Source organism: Eschrichtius robustus, chromosome 11, assembly GCF_028021215.1.
Source record: "Eschrichtius robustus isolate mEscRob2 chromosome 11, mEscRob2.pri, whole genome shotgun sequence".
NCBI classification, from domain to species: domain Eukaryota; kingdom Metazoa; phylum Chordata; class Mammalia; order Artiodactyla; family Eschrichtiidae; genus Eschrichtius; species Eschrichtius robustus.
Window position 1 is genome coordinate 87957620 of NC_090834.1, and position 25539 is coordinate 87983158.

General features: G+C 40.4%; 1 protein-coding gene and 1 pseudogene across 4 annotated transcripts in view; one reads left to right on the top strand and one right to left on the bottom strand.

Moving 5' to 3' along the window:
* Positions 1–9: 9 nt before the first annotated feature.
* Positions 10–252, bottom strand: LOC137772591 (copper transport protein ATOX1 pseudogene; annotated as a pseudogene).
* Positions 253–4046: 3794 nt separating this feature from the next.
* QSER1 (glutamine and serine rich 1) overlaps positions 4047–25539 on the top strand; it is a 75568-nt gene continuing 54075 nt past the window's right edge. For 2 of the 4 annotated variants that reach the window (XM_068554618.1, XM_068554617.1), the window contains exon 1: positions 4047–4534. In XM_068554618.1, coding sequence (XP_068410719.1) covers positions 4353–4534 — 182 coding nt within the window. In that variant the 5' untranslated portion in view covers positions 4047–4352. Of the gene's footprint in view, positions 4535–6298; positions 6401–25539 lie in introns of all 4 variants that reach the window. The other 2 variants (XM_068554619.1, XM_068554621.1) reach the window with 2 other exon arrangements.

Genomic DNA, 25539 nt, shown 5'->3' on the forward strand with positions numbered 1-25539 from the left:
AGGCCCTCACTACTTGGAGCCAGGGTAGGAAACAGCCTTTCCTGTTTTCCCCAGGGTCTCCAGCAGAGTGTCCACGCTGTGCTCAGAGTTGATGCAGACCTTCTTGTTGGGCAGGTCAATGTCAAACTGAACTCCTCCCAGCTCATTGAGAACCTGAGTGACTGCATTAGAGCAGCCTTCACAGGTCATGTCCACGGAGAACTCGTGCTTTGGCATGACTGAGGAAGTGATGGCAGTGGCGTTGGTGACGCCTCCCCCGCTCTGCATATTGGTTATTCTGATGAGAAGAGCTATCATCCACAGAAACATGTGTAAATTTCCTGTAATCTATTCAGGGAGATAAAAGATATCACTCAGTGATAGACTTCATGATCAGGCCACACCCCTGTCTTTCCAGCTCATACTTAAACTGTGCTTTGGTCTCTGGTCATTCAACCTGGCTTCTTCCAGACCCCTATCAGCTAAGCCAGTCACCAGAGTTCAAGAGATCATCCATATCCGTAGTTAGACCCTTCCTCTACATACAAAATTGATGATCAAGTATGTTTCTTGAAGTTCTCCTCACTGGGAGGAATGTGACTCATCACTGTCTTTCAGTGACACCTGTGGCTTCCAAAGAAGCAGGCTTAAATGCAGCTCTTCTGACTCCATTGCTGTCACCCTGGAGGGTATGATAGGCAACAGAGAGAGCAGCCAAATATGATTGGTATGGTCAAGCCTCAGAGAAAATGATAGTGGGACTTACTTCATTTCTGATGTTTTAATTTAATTTCTGATGTTGACCTAAGAGACTGAAATGAGTTCTCCCCTGGCAAAGACAGGGCTTATAGTTCCCCCTCCCAATGCCAGAAGAGAAAGGAAAAATGGAAAATTAAGGCCCCCTCCCTTAATCAACCCACTTCCCACAAAACTTGACCTTCTTGTATCTTTCTAATTAATGGTTGGTCTATTTGTAACATTGGAATATATAGAGTTACTGACTACATTTCTCATCAGTTAACCCTAAACTCTGCATTTCCCCACAAGCTAATAAACAAGGCTGCCTCAGTGGAGATAGAGTTCCATTACTCCCTCCCCCAACTGATTGCCTCCATCACCTTAAAACAAGCTGAACCCTGGGCTTCAGTTTCATCAACAACAGAAGGAGGGTGATGAATTACTCCAAGCTTCCTACCAGTTGAAATACTCAGTGATTTTCTAATGGGATGGAAGGAAGGTTGGAAAATGCGGGGAGAGTGTTCATGGACATTTTCTAAGGCATCACTAACTTCCAGTCAATAAACTCAGAAGGAAGTGAAGATGAGAGTAGGGGAGGAGGAAAGACTCTTTTAAGTGGAGGGTCCCAATTCATCTTGCAACCAAATTGTCTTTGTTTGTTTGTTTCTAGAAAGGAGTATGTAAATGATTAAATGGAATTTCTGAATGGGTATTTAAAAAATAGTATTTGTATTTATTCATTCAATAAATATGTATTTAGAGCCTAATATAATGTCAGAAGTAGTGGTAAGTACTGAGGATACAAGGATGAATTAAACACAACTCCTGCCTTTAAGGAACTCATGATCTGTGAGGGAAAGGGGCAAATACACAACGAATTGCAATGCAACAAGATGGTGTTAAATATAATAAGCACCATAGAGCAATTGAAAAGGAAGCAATTGGTTTTGCCTTGGAAAGTTGGGGAAATGTCATGGAAGACATAACAGTTGACCTAGATCTTAAGTTCCGCAGGCAAAGACTGGAATGAACATTTTTACTTAAAACAAGAACAACAAAGCTCACTGTAGACTTTTCAGGAGGTCTAGATCAGACTTAAACAGCGTGGTTGGGGATTATTTGAAAGAGAACATGAAAAGTTTGCAGTGTTGGGAGTATATTTTCAGTAGGGAAGAAACATTCCTCAGATAATGCCATCAATTTTACCAAAAAGATTTTATGATGTTATTTTGTAGACATGTTGTAACATTGGAAATATACTTGCATTGACTTAGGGTAAACTAGGGAAATTTCACTTAATGGGCAAAGGAACATCATATATGGTGACAGAGTAATATTATTTATAAAATACTCACTACTTCGCTGTACAGTAGAAACTAACGCAACATTGTAAAACTATACCCCAATAAAAAAATAAAAATAAAATTTACTGTTAAATAAATAAATAAATAAAATACTAAAATTCCCCCTTAATATCTTTTCTCTGATTTATGTGACATAAACTACATAATGGTGTGAGGGACTATAAAGGTTTTATTGCCACTTGTTTGGTATTGCCTGCATAACTCATTCTGAGTACCAGTTGTGGGTATCAAACTAAGTGCCATAAAACATTTATAGCATGCCACTCCACTTCCTACACCTTCCATACAGACAAAACTTTAGTGCTCACAAAAATACTTATAAATGAATAGTTAGTAGTGAAAATAATTTTTTTGTTTTATTTGGATTACAGATCTCCAGTCTGCAATAAGAAAAGTAAATGTTGTAAGGAAGATTTATGTTACTCCTCTGCAGGATCTCATATTATCTGGCAAATTCCTTCCCCAAAGAAAACCACTTTTCAAAGATATCCTCAGTAAATGCATACTGGGATTAACATAAAATTGGCAAAGTCACTTGGGTCCACACATTTGAATTCATTTGTAAATAACGACTACTCACTTCCTTGCTTCCCCACCCCGGACCAGACTCCAAGCATCACAGGTGCCGAAAGACTTACAAAAAGGAATGAATAGGAACAAAAGGATGTAGGCGCCAGGAGAAAAACAGAATCTCCCAGAACAAAATTAATCTCAGAAGGAATAGCAGATCCAATACCAGGTATTACCGAAGTTTAAACTGCTTTTTAAATGGTGAGATAATGTATCAAATTTATTACTTCTACTATGCCTGTCTGATTTGCTTAACCTTTATGTCAGGCTTATCTTGAGGGATAGATTTCTCTGCTAAGCACATAAATAGGTGTTAAACCTGTATTGATTTTTTAAGGGTGGTGGTCAATAAACTTTACGGTTTTTTTAAACTTTTACTTTATGCCTTAAGGACCAAATGATGATTTCTATGATCCCTAACTTTCACTACTCGTGAGTTACTAAAGAAACACAGCTCTGACATACACTAGAAGAACCGCAAATAATCTTTAATTTACCCCCCACCAAACAGCTTGGAGGTCTGACCGGAAATGTCTGGGTAGAGTCCTGCTGAAGTTCCAAGTCTCAAACAAAAAGTCCAACACAACGTGTGCACAGTGAGTTTAAATTTATAGTAATTAAAGTCATCCAGATGGTAGCTGCATTAATCAATGAAGAGGCAGTATTTATCTTGGGACAGACGATTCTGAAACCCAGAATGAGAAAAATCCCCAAGGAGGGGGTGGGGACAGTTAATAAGAGCCCCTGGGAAAAGTCCTTCAACGAGGATTGGCAAATAATACGTTTGAATTGGAATCTCTTTGAATGTAAATCTCCCCTAACAGCAGGAAAAGGGTCCTCTAGCCCACCAAGCTTTGGGCAGGAAGGGAGTAAACGGAACTGTAAAACAGCCCGCTCAGCTGTTTCTGGTTTGGGACGAGGCGCAGAGAAAGGAATCGCGATGTGGGAACTGAGTATTTGAGTCGCTCAAAATAACTAGAAGGGTCAAATAACGAACTGCAGGCAAAGCGCTGACAAGCCTCCCCCTCTGCAGCACCCTGCGCTGGGTTTCCGTTCAACTTCCCCTCCCTCGCGAGGACTAACGGCAGGCGCGGCCCCTTCCCACGCGGGGCGCGGCGAGCGCGGACAGCTCCCCTTGGAGCAGACGAGGGCGGGAAGTCCGCGGCCCGTTGGGCTAGGGCTGGCGGGCGCCCCTCCGCGTTCCCGGAGCCGGCTGGGCCGGACAGGCCTCAAGCCTTCTCCGCCCCGGCTGGCCTTCCAGAAGCGGCGGTGGCGGCGGAGGCCTCTCGGGCTGTCCGCCTGGCCCGCGAGCCGCGGGCGCGGGGCGCCGAGGGGAGGCGGGGCGAGGCCGCGGGGCGGAGGGGGGCGGGAGGTGCATCCTGGGAAATCCACCAACATGGGGCGCAGCGACCGCCGCCGCCGCCGCCGTGAGTCCCGGCCGCGGATGCCGCCGCTTCCCTGACGCCCAGCTGGGGCCTCGCCGCGCACCGCGGCCCGGGTTCCCCCGACACAGACCGGCCAGCGCGCCCTTCGCCCGTCTGCCCGCCGGGGCCATGTGAGGGGGCCAGCTCCCTTCGCCGCCGCCGCCGCCTCCTCCTCCTCCTCTTCCTCCCCCCGCCCCCTCCCTCCCCTCCCGCCCCCCTCTCGCTGGGCCCTAGAGGAGCCCCCGCTGCTGCCCGCCCTCCCTACGCAACCCCCACGATGGACAGGAACTACGCGACCTCCGGCTTCGCCGACCCGCCGCCGCCGCCCGCACCCCCCGCCGCCCCCGCCAACGCCACCGCACAACCCCCCGCCCCCGCCTGGGCCTACGAACCCCGAGCCGCGGCCGCCGCCTCCAGCAGCAGCTGCAGCAGCGGCAGCAGCCCCAGCCTCAAGGCCAGGTAGGGAGGGTGGGCGGCGGGGTCGTGGTGAGCCAGGAAAGGCCAGGGATGCGTTTGGGGCCTTCGCCCCTGTGCAGCCCCGCCCAGGGGTCCGGGCCGGCTGGGAGCCCTCCGCTCGTCTCCTCGCCCTAGCCCTGGCCGGGAGAGACGGCTCATGACTCCTGTGGGGTGGTCTCGGGGTGGGTGCGGGCGCCCAGAGCGGGACTCGCAGCCAGGGCTGGTCGGGGACCGTGGGTAAAAGGGAGGGTTGGGCGGGAGTCGTGGATCCCCGTCACCTCCCGGGTCCGGGCTCTCACATGGTGAAGTTTGGGTTCGTGGCTGAACTCGGCGATCAGGGAGACTCGGGACTGGTTCCGGGGGTACGAGGGGGGCGCCGAGGGGTTCGGGGCAGTGACATTCCATTGTATTGGAACCGACAATGTGGTCTTGGGGGCCCCGGCGTTGAGTGTGAGGGTGGGGGAGGCGGGAGAGGAAGAGGCGCGGAGCCGCGTCCCTGACATTGGGGGACCCGGGAGGGCTGTGCTGCGGGAGAACCCGGGGGGCGTGGGCCCTAGGAGGGGGCCCGTTGGGGCGCGAACGCTGCGCCGTGGCTGGGTGACATATGTTTGCAGTGGTGGCCAAGATGAAGCTATTTCTCGTATACGCGTTCAAAGTTACTCTTGGGTGTCCTCCTCTTTTAACAACAGCAGGAAGTATGGAATCTCTCTTTGCCTTGGGGTGACTAAAGTTGGGAAGAAATTGGAGGTGAGGGGCGGTCGGTGAAGGCCATAAAGGTTGAAAAACAGAAGCATGCTTCTCCATCTCGGTTTCTGAAGCCCCGGTTCATTATGTAGCGTGGGGTTCAAGAGTTCATCTTTGCTCCAGCATGACCAAGGGAATCTAAAATGTTGACTCTTACTAGATATTTAAGCTCGCGGGAAACGTGTAGTAGTGCCACACTGTGAAACGTGAAACGGTCCATTTGAATGATAACTGGAAGGCGTGGTTTGGTTTGGACCATTCGGGAGCGGGGTGTTTTAAAGACACCTCTGCCGAACAATGAAGAATCTGGTAGGTGCAGCTTCTGATTACAAGGACCAGGGAATCCTGGGTTGCTAATGACTTCATCCTCAGCTACCAACAGGAAGCTTCGTGGTTTTATGATCTCATCAGATTTCTTTATTATTGTCACAACAGAAGTGAACTTTTTTCTTTTTTTTACTTTATATATTACAGTATTCTAGGTTATCTTCTTTGTTTTCATAAAAGTTCCACGTTCATGATTTGGAAAATATGTGCGAAGAGTAGCTGGTCTTTGTCTTAGATAGTACCTTGGGGTGATTGTGAGAGAATGAGAAAAAATTTGTTCAAGAAAAGGGAAGTACGCTTTCTTAGAAAATTTTAGGTCCTTTGTTTAAAAGAGATGGGGTTAAAAAAATAATAATGTGATGTGCCAATTTGGAGCTAAATAATTAAATGCTGAGACTTTTCAGAAATAGTCATAACTTTGTATTATATACAGTTAAGACATTTTAAGGAGTTTTATGAAAAATGTATGGCACTTTTCCCTTTTTTTGTTTTTTTGTGGTTTTTTTTGGTGGTAATTTGACTATCATTTTTCAAGTATCTTTCATCAAATACCATAATTTACAAATTAAAATTACTTTCTCTTCAGGGAACAGCAGTGATAGGTATTTGTGCAGCGTATTTTATGTTTTAAATGACAACTGTTTTATTAGGTACATGAAACAAATGCTATCTAGTTATTTCTGTTATTTCTTTTAGCAGAATACTTCTGAGTCAAGAAACTAAAATCTACTTGTCATATTTTCCAAATGTTATTTATCAAAGTAACAAAGAATGACTTCCCAAACACATTTGAAAACAGTAAGTAGATTTATTTGGAACACATAATCTAAAAGGGATTTATTTTCTGTTTATTGGAAATTACTGATTCTTAAATGCTAAGCCCCTCCCCTCTTAAAATTTATTTTGGGGGTGGAGTTAGCTAAATTATAGCATAGAAAATGCAGGCTTTCCCCCTCCCCCATCAACTTGCTTTGTTAACATCTTGTGTTAGGATCAGGCCATCTGTACAGGGCTACACACACTTCTTAATTGTACCTCATTTTATTCCTCAAACTGTGATGTGCTCGCTCATTTCAGTTCTATAAAAAATACTGAATCTGAAATATGCCCTTTAAGTATTCTGTGCTTTCAGGAGCCTATTCATATTTTTGTAACATTTTAAAAAGCTGTTTCATAATTCGTGTATCAGTTGAATATTTTTGTTCCCCCTTCTGGCAGTTTTTCTTGAAGGTGGAAATGAATACTAGTTGTGATGATGTAGTATGGAAACTTATCCATAAGGAGTTAGCCTGTCACCTTGTTTCCAGTAACATATTCAGAAGCTAACAGATGGTAATGACATTCAGTTGTTACTGACATGGGATCTTACATCCTACCTTATGTCTTTACTTGGTCCTGAAATGAAACATTTTCATCAGTTGATAGGAAACAGCATAGTAAACAATTTTTTGGTATAACAGCTCCATAAGATATTAGGTATTTCCATTGTTTTAACAATTGAAAAATAAAGCGCTAATGGGAAAACTCAAGCATTTTATTGATACCTTAAATAGAGTGTACAGAGAGATTTCTGAATGTTTCTAAAATAGTGCTTGGTATGTATATGGGAAGTTCAGAGATAGGACCTGGTCATATATTGATAAATCTTCATTTATTTGGGATCTTCTCAGTTTCAGGGACCAAATGAGCATACCTTTGCCTATCACCATGTGGTTGGAAATACTCTTTGTGGCGCTAGTTTGGATACTATAAATACCTTTCCATGCTTTTGGAAATAAGATGATCATCAGGAAGCTACAGACCTGCGCCTTTTCTCTCCCTGACATTTATATCTTGTACAGAACAGGAAGAGACAGACTGTTTCGTCATGGTGATGATAGATGTTGTGTTTAGTCACACCAGAAAGTGACTAAATGGAAATATTTTGTTTTAAAATAGAATTATATTTGTTTTTTGCCTTTTTGACTTGAAACAGCCTTTTTTTTTTTGCCACCAATTTTTAGAATTTCCTAATATATAAGTTCCTTCTGATTATAGTATGAATGTGCAGTGAGTGTGAGAGGTACCCTTCCGTAAAAGAAAACAATGATTAGCTTCTCTAAAAATGGTCAGCTACTATATTGAGGACTTTTTGAGTAAGTTTTAAATCTAACGTTTCCCTCAAGGCTTCTGTAATGAGACCTGTAAGATCACAATTTATAAGGAGTAGAGACAATCCCAAATTAGTGAAAGGTTATAAACTTCTGTTGTTCAGAAAGTATTTTCCCATAAAAACAATGTTGTAAGTAATAGTAGCTATCATAAACTGACAACTTATTTGTGCTAGCTACTGTTTTAAGTGATAAACACCCACACTAGTTTATTTAATCCTCACAATAGTCTTTTAAGGTAGGTATTATTTTTACCTTCTCTTTTAAGAATTGGAAACTGAGGCATAGTGACATTAATAAACTTAGACCCACATAGCAAGTAAGTAGTGGAGCTGGGATTTAAACCTGGGCATTGTGGATCTAAAGCCTGCATGCTTCATTACTGTACTGCACTGCATCATGGTAAGATAGTCTAATGCTGTAATCTACCTATGTAACGTGTTAATGACCTTTTGTAACTGGCCTGGAAACCTAACCGTCATTAATATCCTTATTTCAGTGTTCTTTATCACCATTGTCCGTTTGTTTTCCTAATTGAAACATGCTTCCTTTCACTTCCATAGCACTGTATATTCTGGTTTTCCTCCCTTCTGGCCCACTGCTTTTTCCTGTTCTTCACTAGTTCTTACTCTTCTAATCTCCACATGTTGTTTCCTTGGGGTTGGGATTGATAGGATTTCTTGTCCATTCTGTGCTTTCTCCTGAGGATATCATATCCATGCCCGTTACTTTAAATACCATCTCTGGAGATGCCCATATATGTGTCTAAAGCCCAGACCTCTTCTGAGCACCTAATCGCATATCCATCTACCTCTTTGAGCTTTTACTTGGGTGTATAGCGAGAATCATTAGTGATGCTCATGCTTTCCCCATCCACCCCACCTCTGCTTGTCTAGTGAATCCTTTCTCAGTAAGTCACACCTCTGTCCACCTAGCTGCTCAGGCCAGAACCTGAGAGTTGTGTGTGCTCAGTCACCAAGCCTTGCTATTTTTTTTTTTATCTCTTAAATATATGTTGAAATTGTCTACTGTCTGTTTCTACTGCTCCACCCTGATCCAAGCCATTATTTTTCACTTGGGTAACTAAGTAATCTTAAACCTTTTCTTTCCTTCCTTCAATTCATTGTTTATTTTTTTATTCTTTATTTTTTGATTGAAGTCGAGTTGATTTACAAAGTTGTGGCAATCTCTGCTGTACAGCAAGGTCACTCAGTTCTACACACACACACACACACACACACACACACACATATATATATATATATATATATATATATATATTCTTTTTTAAAATACGGATTGGATATAGTTCCCTGTGCTTTACAGTAGGACCTTATTGTTTATCCATTCTAAATGTAATATTTTGCATCTACCAACCCCAAATTCCCAGTCCCTCCCTCTTCCTCCCCCCCTTCAATTCATTCTCTTCATAGCATTCAGAGTGATTTTTAAAAACACAAATCTGCCAGTTTGATAGTGTTGCTTCTTTGCTTGAAAGCTTTCCATTGCTACTCCTACACCTTAAGGTCAAGTTTTTAAAAATCTGGAATGTGCTGTGTATGGCCCTGCATTTACTGGCCAGTCTAAAATTCCTTGAATCATCCTAAATTCCTTTCTACCTTAAAACCCTGATACATGCTGTTACCTCCACCTAACTAATTCTCACCCCTTCCCTACCTCCCAACCTGACTTCTTAAGGTATTTCATGTTAGAAACCTCCTGCCTTCCACCCTCGGCCCCCTGTTATTTTGAGTAATGGTATATGTTTACTGTGCTTCCACAAAATTCTTAGAAATATAACTACATACCTATATGCTATGTATGTAATAGATACCTTCCTCTTTAGAATGGAAGTTCTTTGAAGGACACTATCTGTTTTGCCTGCTGCTGTATACCTGGTACTTACTCTAGTGTCTGGCACATAATAGGTGCTTAATACATACTTATGACATGAAAGCCAGAACTCTGCTTTAGTGTGGGAATTGAAAGCCCTTCTTTTCCTTGCTGCAGTCTCTAGTACCATTCCCCATCTTCCCCCGCTACCCTGTAGTAGGGACCAGGATGAAGGGTTTAGGGCATTTGTGATTGTCATTGGTTGGAAGTATGGAGATGTAGGCTGCTGCTTGCTTGCTACCTTTCCTTGCCATGCTCTCTGGGACAATTTGAGTACTAAAATGTGTATAGCAAAACACAGTCCAGGATTTTTCTTTCATTCATTAAACAAATATTTGAGTGTCCGCTATATGCAAGGCACTGTTGCCTTTATCAAGTATTATATTTCTTCAGTGAAAGCTTGAGAAATCAAATGGCAAACATTCATTCACTCATTAGAATATACTGAGCATCTCTGAGTTTCTGTTACTAAGCTAAGTTCTCCAGGGTACCATAAAGATGAAGGAGACACTGTCCTGCCTCTGAAAGAACTTGTGATCCAATAGATGGAATGTAACCTTTAAAAATTGTGAATCACTATATTATACACCTGTAACATATAGGTATAATATAATATTGTACATCAACTATACTTCAATTAAAAAAACAACAACAGGGGCTTCCCTGGTGGTGCAGTGGTTGAGAGTCTGCCTGCTGGTGCAGGGGACACGGGTTCGAGCCCTGGTCTGGGAAGATCCCACATGCCGCGGAGCAACTAGGCCCGTGAGCCACAACTACTGAGCCTGCGCGTCTGGAGCCTGTGCTCCGCAACAAGAGAGGCCGCGATAGTCAGAGGCCCGCGCACCGCGATGAAGAGTGGCCCCTGCACCGCGATGAAGAGTGGCCCCTGCTTGCTGCAACTAGAGAAAGCCCTAGCACAGAAACAAAGACCCAACATAACAATCAATCAATCAATCAGTCAATCTTTAAAAAAACAACAACAACAACAACAACAACAACAAAACTTGTAATCCAGAAGGGTGACAGGATGATATACTTGCTGCCTCTCTACTTGGCTTCTAAATGTTGGAGTGCCCTTCAACAAGCGACACTTGGACCTCCATCCTTTTTCTTCTCTTTCAACTCACCCTCGGTGAGTTGCCATGTATATTAAAATATTTTCAAATTTATATCTCTAGAGTCATATCTAGGTATCTTCCTGTCATCTGCATTTGGATATTGAATAAGTATTTCAAACATAATATGTCCAAAACATGATTATCACCCTAACCCCCCAACCAAGTCCTCCTTTAATCTTCCCTACCTCAGTAAATAATACTACCGTTTACTTTGTAGCTCATGCCTAAGAGTTTGGAGCCATCTATGATTCATTTCTTTCCTCTCATATCCACTCCCTCAGTAAATCCTGTTGGTTTGATCTCCATATATATAATTTCCCACGTGGACAATTGCAGTTGCCTCCTTGTTTCTTGCTTTCCTTGTTTCTACTTTAGCCTTTCTAGAGTTTATTAAACATGCAACAGCCAGAGTTAACATTTCAAAATATAAATCAGGTAATGTCATTACCCTCCTTAAAACCTGCTAGTGTTACTCAGAGGAAAATACAAAGTCCTCATCGTGGCCTACAAGGCCTTGGCTAATTCTCCAACCTCATCATTCCGCTCCCACCACCATCCTTTAGCCACATGGGCCTTATTTCTGTTCCTGAAACATGCTAAGATTATTTGTGTCTTAGGAATTTTGCACTAGTTGTTCTTTTTATCTGAACTTCCTTTACAGGTCTTTGCTTTGCTGCTTCTTCTGGACATTTAGATCTTCTCCCACATGTTACCTCCTCAGCAAGGCCTTCTCTGGCTGCCCTATCTAGAGTAACTTCTCGTCACTGTATTACAGCACACAGTTTTATTTTCTTCATAGCATTATCACTCTCTGAAGTAATTTTATAGATTTATATGTATCATTTATCACTACCCTTTCCCCATACCACTAACCACCACTAGTAGAATGCATGTTCCATGAGAACAGGAAGCTGTCTTGTTCATATCTGTAGAAGGCAGTTTAGAGAAATGGGTGATAGCATAAGCTCTGAAGTCAGAATTTGGGGGGGTTTATATTTTGACTCCAACACTTGCAGTATGATCTTAAACAAGTTTCTTAATTTCCCTGTGCCTGAAGTTCCCTGTGTGAAAGGAGGAAGCTTTTTTGAAGATTAAATGAGAACACAGAAAAGTGTTTAGGATGGTGTCTAGCATATAGAATAGCGTATAGACTATTAGCAGTATTGGGACTTCCCTGGTGGCGCAGTGGTTAAGAATCCACCTGCCAATGCAGGGGACACGGGTTCGAGCCCTGGTCCCGGAAGATCCCACATGCCGTGGAGCAGCTGAGCCCTCATGCCACAACTACTGAGCCTGTGCTCTAGAGCCCACAAGCCACAACTACTGAAGCCTGCGCGCCTAGCGCCCGTGCTCTGCAACGAGAAGCCACTGCAATGAGAAGCCCGCGCACCGCAATTAAGAGTAGCCCCCGCTCGTTGCAACTAGAGAAAGCTGGCGCGCAGCAATGAAGACCCAATGCAGCTAAAAATTTAAATTAATTAATTAATTAATTAATTAAAAAAAATAGAATATTAGTGATATTGTCAGCACTTAGAACAATGTCTGGCACATTGTAAGTGCCCGTTAAACATTCAGTGAATGAATGAAATAACTATAGTACTAGGCAGAATGTTTGTTTTTTTTTTTAATTAATTTATTTTTATTTTTGGCTGTGTTGGGTCTTCATTTCTGTGCGAGGGCTTTCTCTAGTTGCGGCAAGTGGGGGCCACTCTTCATCGCGGTGCGCGGGCCTCTCACTATCGTGGCCTCTCTTGTTGCGGAGCACAGGCTCCAGACGCGCAGGCTCAGTAGTTGTGGCTCATGGGCCTAGTTGCTCCGCGGCATGTGGGATCTTCCCAGACCAGGGCTCGAACCCGCGTCCCCTGCATTAGCAGGCAGATTCTCAACCACTGCGCCACCAGGGAAGCCCTATTTGTTTCTTTTTAAGAAGTATGAAAATGTTTGGGGGCTTCGAAGGAAAAATTATAATCGAATTCAAGGGGATCAAGGAAGCATTTTTCAGGTGTATTGCATACAAACTGATCTGAATTATTGTTAACGTTGAGTAAATGGAATAAAGTATTCGCAGAAAGAGGGAGCTTCCAACAGCAGGTGTTCCAAAGAGGGAGGAAGTGGAATCTGCTGGACTAGTTAGGGCTGGTGCTTGAACTGGCACAGCATCACTTCTGTCGCAGTCTGCTGGTCAAAGCAGTCTTGGGCCTGGTGAAGAGTTATGGGAGGGAGACTACACAAAGGTGTGTTTCATTGGGGAGGTCACCAGAGTAATATTCTTGCACAGTGTACCAGTACTAGATTTTGGAGGGCTTTTTTTAAAAAATTTATTTAATTTATTTACTTTTGGCTGCATTGAATCTTTGTTGCTGAGCGCAGGCTTTCTCTAGTTGCGGCGAGCAGGGGCTACTCTTCGTTGCGGTGCGTAAGCTTCTCATTGGGTAGCTTCTCTTGTTGCAGAGCACGGGCTCTAGGCTCGCCGGCTTCAGTAGTTGTGGCTCGCAGGCTCTAGAGCGCAGGCTCAGTAGTTGTGGCGCACAGGCTTAGTTGCTCCACAGCATGTGGGATCTTCCCGGACCAGGGCTTGAACCCATGTCCCCTGCATTGGCAGGGGGATTCTTAACCACTGCGCCACCAGGGAAGCCCCTGGAGGGCTTTTGATGACAGGACATGGAGTTCAGTCTCTACAGCCTAGTAGGGAGCTTTGAAATTCAGGTTTTTGAGAAGAATGATGATGATGATGACAACGATGATGATATTAGCAAGAAAAGTGTTTTAATAAGATTAATTTGGCAGTCAAGTACAGAATGTATTAAAATTGGCAGAGGTAGAAAACAGGACACCAAATGAGAGGCAATTCATCAGACCAGACAGGAGGGAGGTGGTATCAGGGTTCTCCAGAGAAGCACAACCAATAGGGGATATATAATATAAATATGTCTGCTCTCTGCAGCCTTGAAACCAGGGAAGCCTGTGGTGTAATTCAGTCTGAGTTCTAAGACTTGAGAACCGGGGAGCTCATGATGTAAATCCTAGTCCAGGGGTGGGAGAAAATGAGATGAGGTGTCCCAGCTCAAACTGAGAGACAGGCAAAAGAGGACAGATTCCTCCAGCCCCTTCATGGATTGGATGATGCTGGCCCACACTGGGGAGGGCAGTCTGTTTTACTGACTTCACTGATTCAAATGCTAACTCATCCAGAAACACTCTCACAGACACACCCAGAAACAGTGGTTAATCTGGGCTTCCCATGGCCAATCAAGGTGACACGTAAAATTAATCATCACAGAGGGGATAGGAGACTGGTGGTATATAGAAAGGAAGGAATGGATGTGAGAGACATTAAAGATCAAATTGCCTGAGATTGTTGACAAGGGTACATGTTAAAAAGTAAGAAAAAGGGAAATATTGTTGACCTTTTTCTGGTGACTGGAGAATGATGCAGTGAAGAAAAATACCTAAAATGTTCATTCATTTTGGTCAACAGATATTCCATGTACCTCTTCTAGGCATTGGGGATTCGATGGTAATTAAGATAGACAACATCTGTTGTTGTGGAGTTTACTTTCTTGCAGGGAGTGGGAGTCAGAAAGTAGACAAACAAGAAAATTTCCTGCTTGAAGAAGTAGCATTTCCCTGAAATGTGAGGAAAGAGCACGTGCAGATGTCCTAAGGCTAAAGCAAGTCTGGTAATTCCCTTCTCTGACACAATCTAACCCTAGATCAGTGGTTGTCAAATTTAAGAGTCCTTCAGAATCACCGAGCAGGCTTGTTGAAACACAGGTTGCTGGGTCTAACTCCAGAGTTTCTGAACTAGTAGGTCTGAGGCAGAGCCCAAAAATTTGCATTTCTAACTAGTTCTTAGGTGATGCTAATGCTGTTTGTCATCTTATCAGTCTCTTTTTGCCATTATTATCTCTGCTTAAAAATCATCTTTTCATAAAGGTCTTTCCTTACTGCCAAGTCTAAGTAGCCCCACCAAGTTTTCTTTTATAACACTTGTATATTCTTTGAAATATTTGTCCTCAGCCGACAAGACCAGAAAGGTGAATTTAGGGAGTCTGAATAGACATTTGTATAGAGACAACAGTGGAATCTCAGAGGTTAAGGTTTCTGGGAAGGAAGGGTAGAGGACTGAGACCTGAGCCTTAGCTGTTAGTGATAACTAGCAGATCCTGAATGCCTACCATGTGCCAGGCACTGGTCTAATATTATATGCGTTATCTCATTTAATTCTCACAACTCTGTGAGATGGGTAGTGTTGTTAGCCAGTTCACAGACAAGGAAACTGAAACAGAGAGCTCTTACGTGTTCAAGGTCACTGCTAGTCAGTGGCAGAGGCAGGATTTGCCCATGAAGTGTGACTTCAGAGACTGTTGTTAGTCAAGGTGTCCTGGCTCTCGGGGAAAACTTTTGGCTGTGGGGATTTAGAATGAAGTAGAATTGGCAGATGAAAAAAGTCAAAGTCATTCGTGATGGGAAACTTTTCAGAAGGGTGTTGAGAGGGAAAAAAATGTTGGGTCTCTTGGGTGTTAATGTTTGTGCTGGAAGGTTGTACTTTCTCAGTTACTTTAAAAATTAGAATTATTTTCCCAGAGCATACTTTGACCAAAAGTTTTTGGAGAAAACTTGGGAACATGGGCTTACACCAGTTTGAATGGTTGCCATAAGGTATGGGAGTTTTAGAGATGTTTACTGAGCACCTCTCATGTATTAAACACTGCTTTGGGAGCTTGGACTACATCAGCGAACAAAACCAAGATCCCTGCCCTGGTGGAATTTAAACTGGGTATGTGGAGTGAGACAGATGATAAATAATAAACATAACTTTGTGAATTATCTAGTATGTTGGTAGGTGATATGAGAAAACTCAGGGTTACAAAGAATGGAAGGTGGATGGGGGAGGCATTGTAGATTTAAATAGCAGGCTAATTGAAATAGTGATATTTGAACAAAGATTTGATGGTGGTAATCTTCAATAAGAGTATTTTTTTTTTCCAATGATTCAAATGAGACTGCAGGTTTTGTTTAAAAACATATTGCCTGCTCTTTTGCTAAACTTGCTTACAAAAAATCTTATTTCTTTGTTAACTGTTTATGCTTTGTTGCTGCTACTGCGGTTTTAAATTTTAGGAACATGCTAGATAACTTGTTACCAGGCTGCTGCCAACACACAGTTTCTGAATTTTCACTTGGGCCAATCTAGCTAGGCCTTTTCCAGCCTGGGCCTTTTTGCAATCAGTTTTTCTTTTTGATCAGTAGTAAGTATTTGTTAATCATTGCGCCAGCTGTGTTAGAAAATGTGTGAAGATATTATATAATGTGAAGAGGTAAATGGGAGGACATGGACCTGGTTTTAGCATATCCACTCATTTTTCTTTCATTTTTTTCTAGAATCATGACCACAGATTCTCCCTTGCCCTCTGTCTCTTTTATCTCTGAGTGAAACATGCCATTTTTCCATTGTTTCTTGAACAGCAGCGGGAATGCTCTTATCTCGGGATCTTTGAGCTATTTCCTCTACTAGGACCACTCTTCCCTCTGATTATCTACATGGCTTTCTTCCTCACTGCGTTCAGTTCAAAATGTCACATTGTTAGAGAGGCCTCTCCTTAGTACCCCTGCCCCCATCAATACCCTGCTTTATCATTGTGTTGCCTAGTACCCTGCTTTATGTTTCTTCATAGCACTTATCAGTCCTTGATATTAAATATTTCTTTATTCTTGTTTATTGTCGGTCCCTGTCCATTAACCTTTGGATGTTTCTTAACAATCTAACTTGAGCTGCTTAGTCCTCCCCTCCCACCTTCCCCCTCCCCAATATATGTCACATAATAGTCTTCAATAGATATTGATTTTAATAAAGAATATATTTAATACTAGAGTATATTCTGCTTTGACTTATTATCTAATATTTCAGAGTTTAAATTTGCCCTCCATAAGTTGAAGGTTCTTTAGGGATCCTGACCATGTAGCCTAACCTATGTTGGTAAGCCTGTAGGCATTTATGGGATATAACTAAACATAAAATAAGGAAATTTTCATATGATTTAATGCCATCATTCTCATTACTGTGTGATCACTGATCTTATTTAAATAACTTGAGACCAGATTTGTCTGACCCAGTGAAGCTTGGCAAACACAAAAATGTGGATAAGCTAAAGTACTTTTGCTTGGATCTGCTTAAAAAGATGGCTTAACATTTTAAAACATATCTCATATTGAGCAAACTGCAAAAATGAATATTAATCTGGTAAAAACAGTTGATACTATCCCCACTTAAACAGTAAACTATTGAAGTCAGAGTTTGATTTGGCCAGAGCCACAAAAGGTCTAGTGGTATAGTGCCAAAATAAAAGTGAGCCATTTGGAAGGATGGGATTTAAGTAGAACTGTGGCTATACAAAAAACAAAAACTAGAGATGGTCTTTTGCTGTTAGTTAATATCTTTGTATTTTTTCATTTTTAACAAGATCAAGTTTGGGCTGAATATGATCCTCTTTAACTTCCCGTATTTTTAATATGGCATAGAAGATGATGGTTCCAAACTTGCTATTAACAGCTAATGTAGTATACCAGCTATAATTAACATTTACGTATTGTGCACCTTTTTATGGACATTTTAGCATCCTCCTCCTAAAATATACTTTGGAATGAGTATGTCTGTTATTCACGCTTAACGGACATGTTTATTAAGAAATTTTAAGGTACTTCAGCTTGTAAATTATGGCACTTGAATAACATTTTATGAAATCTTCTTTAACTGTTGTTTCAAAATATATACCTTTTCTCTAATGTTCATTATAATTTCTTCCTCTGCATTAACCTTTGTTGTGGACCAACAACAAATCTAGAACACGAATTAGCCACTTAGAAGTTGATTTTCTCTACTACAAACAACAGCAACATTTTTATTATGGGAAATTTCAAAACAAACACATTTAGAGAGACTGGTATAATGAATCCCTATGTATCCATTAGCCAGCTTCGACAGTTTCAGCACATGGTCAGTCTTGTTTCATATATGTCCCTACCAGCTTTGTCTCCCTACTTTGTATTTGCTTTGTTTTATTTCAAAGCAGATTTCATGCCATGTATGTGCCTCTTTCAACCATAGTATGTCTCTGAAAGATAAAGGCTTTAAAAATTTTTTTAACATAACCACAACATGTAGGATATTTTAAGACAATCTATAAATATTCTACCTGCTTTGGTATCTGAAGTCAGTCTTTTTTTAAAAAATATATATAATTAATTTTTTTTTAATACATTTCTTTATTTTTTGCCTGTGTTGGGTTTTTGTTGCTGGGCGCAGGCTTTCTCTAGTTGCGGCGAGCGGGGGCTACTCTTCTTTGCGGTGCGTGGGCTTCTCATTGCAGTGGCTTCTCTTGTTGCAGAGCAGGGGCTCTATGCACGCGGGCTTCAGTAGTTGTGGCCCACGGCCTCAGTAGTTGTGGCTTGCCGGCTCTAGAGTGCAGGCTCAATAGTTGTGGTGCACGGGCTTAGTTGCTCTGCGGCATGTGGGATCTTCCTGAACCAGGGTTCAAACCCGTGTTCCCTGCGTTGGCAGGCGGATTCTTAACCACTGCGCCACCAGGGAAGTCCCTGAAGTCAATCTTAAAATAGTATGAATAATATAATACTATTACAATTGTATAAAATACTAGTGGTTTTATTATAAGTCTTTGGTTAATGGGCTTATAGATTTCTGGAAATTTCCTTAGGAAAGCCTTTTGAGCATCTGGAAAATTTCTGATTAATTTTTATTAAAATTTATAGGGAACACCTGAAACTAACACAACATTGTAAGTCAACTATACTGCAACAAAAAATTTTTTAAAAAAGTTTATAGGGGATATATAATGGAATATTACTCAGCCATAAAAAGGAATGAAATTGGGTCATTTGTAGAGACGTGGATGGACCTAGAGAGTGTCATACAGAGTAAAGTTAGTCAGAAAGAGAAAAGCAAATATCATATAATAACGCATATTATTTGGAATCTAGAAAAATGGTATAGATGATCTTAGTTGCAAAGCAGAAATAGAGACACAGATGTAGAGAACAAATGTATGGATACCAAGGGGGAAAAGGGTGGGGTGGGAGGAATTGGGAGACTGGGATTGACACATACACATTACTGATACTATGTATAAAATGGACAACTGATGGGAACATGCTGTATAGCACAGGGAACTCACCTAGTGCACTGTGGTAACGTAAATGGGAGGGAAGTCCAAAAGGGAGGGGATATCTATATGTGTATGGCTGATTCATTTTGTTGTGCAGTGGAAGCTAACACAACATTGTAAAGCTAACACAACATTGTAAAGCAACCATACTCCAATAAAAATTAATTTTAAAAAATTTATAGGGAAGAAGAAATAGTACATTGAGTATCAAAATGAATATTAAGCTTTGGATTTTGATTCTCCTGAAAATCTTTTTCCTTCCTCTAAAATGTTATTTATTAAGTTCTTATATTAAACCAAAGATGTATAAATGTTTGTCTACAAAACTATTCACAAGTGTGAATTATTGTGATAAGTGTATATCTTTAGAAAGACTTCCTTCCTTAATGCCAGAAATCCTAGACCATGTTAATATTAGTGAACAAAATTGTGCTGACTAAAAATTCAGCTCTACTAGTTTCTCAAACAAGGAAGAAATTTAATTTGGTAAGGGAAAGACTAAGCCACAAACAATACGATGCATTGAAGAAACCAAACTAAAATATTTCATAGCACCTATATACATTTGAATCATGGAAATATGGACTCTATTGTGTATTGTAAGAAGTAACCAGCTATGTATTAATTCATTTTCAATAATCTCTTCATAGCCTGACATGAGAGAGAATCATCCAGGGCCCACGTGACTATTTTTGTCTACCTGTTAAATGAATGTGAATGTCTGGACATTACAGATAGTTAATACATTACTGCAGCAGTTCAAATCACAAAATAATTTGCTTTGACAGACATATTTCTTTTAAAAGAAAAGTGTTCTAGAAAAATAGTGGGGTTGGGAAAAATTGGACCTGAAATGTTTTCTTTGTTCAATGGAAAGGTCAGTAATACAGGTGATGACAGAAATAAAAAAGGAAGATGAGATGGAACTTTGGAATTGTGTCCAATCCAGGTCTTGGAGACTCTTGTTATCATGCATATAGCCAAGCATATGCCACATCACCAACACATTTCATTTATTTTCTGACAGAACAACAGACGGAAACTCTGAGTAGCCTTGACTTTGGCATTGTCTTTCTTGGGCATCTGTTACAAATGCCAAAATCTCTCTCTCTTTGTTGTGGATAATGTTTGGAACTGGTAGATTGGTTTTTGAATATGTTCTACTGCTCCACTAGGCAGGAAATACCATACTACTCATTTTACCTTGTTAGTGAAAACAAAAACACCTTCTGTTTAATAAACTTAAATGTGTTGTTTACACAAAATGAAGTAGGATTTTTTTTATAAAGATCATTAATGATGTATATAAAATTAAAATACACTTACTTATCTCAAGAAATCATACTTGATTTAACAGTAACTTGTTGGTACAAAATACCAATTGTACCTCCTTTATACTGATTGTCAGTTGGGGGCCTGCATGAAACATAACTTCTCTTAGATGATCCATTTACGGTTACTTTGGTGAAGGGCTCAGTATTATGGTTGGGAGCAGAGTTAAGGGAACCAAAAAGGGATATTGAGACACTGAGTGAGTAGCAGCAGTGTGAAGCCACTTCTGGGCCTGTGAAGGGCCACTTCTGGGCACCAGTTATTGGAGCCCAGAAGGAACTGTAGTTGTGTAGAGATGCAGCATGGCTGGAACCATGGTTGTGATACAAGGAGGGAATGGACAAATAATACTCAGGCTCCTCTCTTCTGCCTTCTGATCTCCTGCAGAACCTACCCCTAATGGCCCCTGAAGCGCCAAGGTGATGCAGTATATAGAAGTTACCTGTGCTGTGAGGTAGTCTTTAAAAAAAAAAAATGAAGGCCCAAAGAAGCTGTAAGTTGCTGAGGTCCCATTAGAGATAGTGATTCCAGGCCATTTGACTCCTCCGGCACTTTTTTTGAATTAACAGCTTTATTGAGATTTAATTTACATACCATAAAATTCTCCTGTATTAAGTGTACAATTCAATAATTTTTAGTATGTTTATGTCACCACAGTGTCACCACAGTCTAATCTTCAAACATTTTCATTACTCCCGAAAGAAACCTCACTCCCCATTCTCCCTAGGCAACCATTAATCCATTTTCTGTCTCTATAGATTTGCCTTTCCTGGACATTTAATATAAATGGAATCAAAAAATGTGTTTGGCTTCCTTGCCTAAGCATAACGTTTTTGAGATTTATCCATGTTGTAGCATGTATCAGTACTTATAAATACTTATAATGGAATAATATTCCATTGTTTAGATATAGCTCATTTGTTTATCTGTTCACTAGTTGATGGACATTTGGGTTGTTTTCACCGTTTGGCTCTTGTGAATAATGCTGCTGTGAACATTTTCATAAAAGTATTTAAATGAAAACATGTTTCACTTTTCTTGTGCACGTACCTAGGAGTAGAATTGTCGGGTCATATGATAATGGTGTTTAACATTTTGAGGAACTGCCAGACTTTTCTAAAGTGACTGTATCATTTTATTTTACATTCCCACCAGCAGTGTATGAGGATTCTAGTTTCTCCACATCCTTGTCAACACTTGTGATTATAGCCTTTTTTTTTTTTTTTTTTTTTTTTACTATAGCCGTTAATCTCCTGAAAGGTTCACTATTTTTAACACAGAGTTGTCTCTTCTCACATGATATTCTGCAATCAGGTTCAAGAGAAGGGAGGTATCTTCTACCATCGACAACTTTATTATTTTCACTGTTTTTTAAACTACAGGACATCACAGTGGAATTACTCAGCAGTTGGTAGCCAAGTTCATTAAGCTCTACATCCCTTAACACTTGCTTTTAAAGCAATTTTTAGTGAAACTTGGAGCTACTTACATAGTAATGCTTGTATGAAAGGGCTGTTATGACAATGAAAGGCCTGTTTGAGTTTAAGATTCCCTTTGCTTTCAATTTTAGTTTGGGAACTGAGGGTAAGTTTTGTAGCACATAGCAACTACAGCCACCTTTTAAAAATGTATTTAGTCACTCCCTTGCTTAAAAATCCTTCAGTTGTTTTCCATTGAGCATGGAATAGAATCCAGACTCCTTACTGTACCCCCATAGGTTTTTCATGTTTGCCCCTTGCCTACTACTTTACAGGTGAATGGGTCTCCTGCCATTCTCCCCTTCCCTCGGTACACTTGAAGCATGTTAGTCTTCTTTCAGCTGCTCTATATAGCAGGCTTTCCAACCTCAGGCCATGCATAACTCTTTCCTCTCCTCTTCCTGTGGTTTGGCACAGGGTTAGCTTAATATCCCCTTTCCATGGAGATTTTCGCTGATTGCTGTGTCTTCCAAAAGTAATGTCTCAATCGCTTCTGCCCTCAGCCCCATTTCTCAGGGAGGACACTCTTTTGGCAATTCCATCCATTTCATGACTTCACAAATAACCCAACTGGTAATGATACCCAACTTTTAATTTCCAGCTCTAAGTGGGAATGTTCACTAGCCCTCTTTTGAGTATTTCCCACTTTATCTCTTAGGAACACCTTTTAAGAGTTCTCAAATGTCTAACTATTGCCACTGTTCGGTTCTTATAATTTTTTACCTGGATTTCTGCAGTAGGATCTTGGCCTTCCAACTTTTAGGCTTGCTCTTCTTCACAGTGCTTATCAGATTATCCTTCTAAGAGTGATTCTCTCCTCTTGGTATATGGCAGAATTGCTTTAAGAGCTTTTTCAAAGTGACTTACAGGGTCCCATCTTAGAATTACTAATAAAGAACTTCTGAAAGTGAGAACTGGGAGTGTATAGTTTGAAAAAACCCACCAGATGATGCTGATGAGCACCTCTGGTTAAAAACCATTCTTTTAAAATACAATTTAATCATTTAACACTGATTAAAACTCTTTAGAGGCTCTTGATTCCCTTGAATATAAATGTGATTTTGGCATATAATTTTCTATAATCTGGGTCCTGTCTGACTCATAGCCCTATCCCTAGTACACCCATACAGAATTACTGAAAGGTCTACTAATGTACCAGAATTACTGAAAGGTCTACTAATGTACCATCTTATTTACATTTCTAGGTCTTTACATATGGTATTATCTCTTCCTGAAATAATTTCTTTTTCTTTCCTTGAATACTTTCTCCTCTTTCCTTCGGTACTCAGCTGCATTTCCTAGAGGTAAGCCTCTTATACTATGTAATGTTTGTTTATTTACTTATGCCTTTTTATTTCTGTGCCTTCTAGTGCCTAGCATAATGCTTGGCAGTCAGTAAATGTCAGTTGTATAAATTCAGACCTCACCTTTAGGTGCAGTAATAATAGCACTGATTGAACATTATGTGCCAAACATAGTACTGCGCTAAATGCTATATATATATATATGCCTTATTGTTTACTCTCACTTTATAAATGTGCATGTTACTATTCACCATATTTTACAGTTGAGGAAACTGAGACATAGAGAGACTATGTGGTTAGCCTCAAGTTGCAGAATTTGTAAAGTACAGAGCTGGATTTGAATCCTGTGGCTTATTTGCAAAGCTTGTGTGTTGTTTTTTTTTTTTTACAGCTGTTACATAGTTGTTTCATGATTCATTAGTTTATTTTTTCAAACTCACAATAAATAATTCCTTAATAAGGGCTGATTCTTCTTATGCTTCAGGGGTATTTTTTGTTTTTAATCCTCAGACTACAATTAGCTAAAATAAAATAAAGATTTATATTACTTGACATTTAGGTATGAGTAGGACAGACATGCTAGACAGAGTTCTACATGCAAAGTTAATTCAGTGAACTTGGTGTTATCACTGTACTCATTTTGAAGACAGATTTTATACTGAAGAATACTGTGTGATAGATGAAGTAAAAATATTTAGCTTAACTCAGAATAGTAGAAATATGCAGAACATTAGGCTTCATAAAGAGGAAAACTAGGACTCCCTGTGCTTTGCTGAAAGTCTCGAAGTACGTACATTTGCAGAATCAGGACTGGAATCTGGGCCTCCTAACTTCCAATCCAGGGTTATCTTTCTCAACTCTGAAAAGTTGATAATACCCTAAGACTAAAACAATATTTTCCAAATTTAAAGAAAATTCTGTTTTTATTATAGAATATATATTTTTTCAGTGACCAAGTTCTTTAACAGAGAAGAAAATAATATGACTACTTAAGGCAAAATCATTCATTCAATCTTGGGTAAATTATTACTTGTGTGCAAGTACTGGCTTGTTTACCTGGGATTTAACATATTTCATGGAATTTTTGCTGATTGATTTTAAAACTTGGAATGTGTTTTATTTCTTAAGTATTATGGAAATAAGAGTATGCTACCCAAGGAGAAGATCTGTACATGTTATTAATATCTGGATATAAACCATAAGACAGCTTATTCTCAGTAATACACTCAAAGCATTTTTTCTTATGATCATATGCCATCTTCACTGCACAGATTTGCCATTTTAGATGAGATTTTTGTCACAGCTTTCTCATCTGCCTTAAAACTTAATTTTCTTTGTTAAACAAATTAGATTAAAATTAGGAAAGACGCTTACGGAAAGAATGTCATACTTACAGTAAACAAGGCAGAGAGTGGTAACTGAATAATCTCTTTTGGTTTGTTTTAATTTTGAGGAAAACATCAGTTTTTTAATTTGAAATTTAAGTAACAGCAACTGAAGGAAAATGTTACATCCCCCTGCAAAATTCTGACCCTTCTTATCCTCGAGATTGAGTCTGTACCCCACTTTGAAAGTGTGGGGAGGGGATGGAAGATGGAAGTTTTGTGCTTGGTTGGGAATCTGAAGATCGACACAACTGTGACTGTTAACCCTTGGCTCCTTCCTCTTCCCTAGACCTTAGGTCCTGTAGTGCTTGGAGTGTGTAGGGGTAGTAAAAGTCCTCTCTCTCACCCTACCACCCATCCAGGCCTTGGGGGCTAGAAAGGGCTATACTACGGTAGGTACTATTATATTAAATAAATGTACATTTATTCAAAGGAGCTCATATTTAGGTATAGGAATTAGAAACAAAGACCATGTTTTGAGGCCTTTTTTTTTTTCCAGGATAAATTTTTATTTTCTTAATCTGGCTTTTGTTTGAAAAAAATAAACAACTTCAGCAAGCCAGTGACCATCAGATTATTTTGAAACTTATTTTAAAACCATAAAAAAATATATATTTTTGAAACTTGTTTTAAAGCCTTAAAAATATTATATACAGATTAACAAAAAAAAAAAATCCTTATTATATGGTATATGGAGATGGGCCAACCACAGGAGGGAGATTAAATACATGCATGACAGCAAGCCTATCTATAACCACCTTCTTGTTTGATGATGTTGCACACTTCATGAAAAATTACCCATAATCACTAAGTTTGGATGATTGTAACTTTTATTGAGCTATAGTTCACAAATCATATAATTCACTATTTTATTTTATTTTTATTTTTTAAAATTATGTTGTTTGCGAATAAAGACTGTTTTGTTTTTGGCCGTGCCACATGGCTTATGGGATTTTAGTTCCCCGACCAGGGATCGAACCTGGGCCCTCGGCAGTGAGAACACGGAGTCCTAACCACTGGACCACCAGGGAATTCCCATAATTCACTATTTTAAAATGTACAGTTCAGTAGTAGTTACATGAGACTGTGTAACC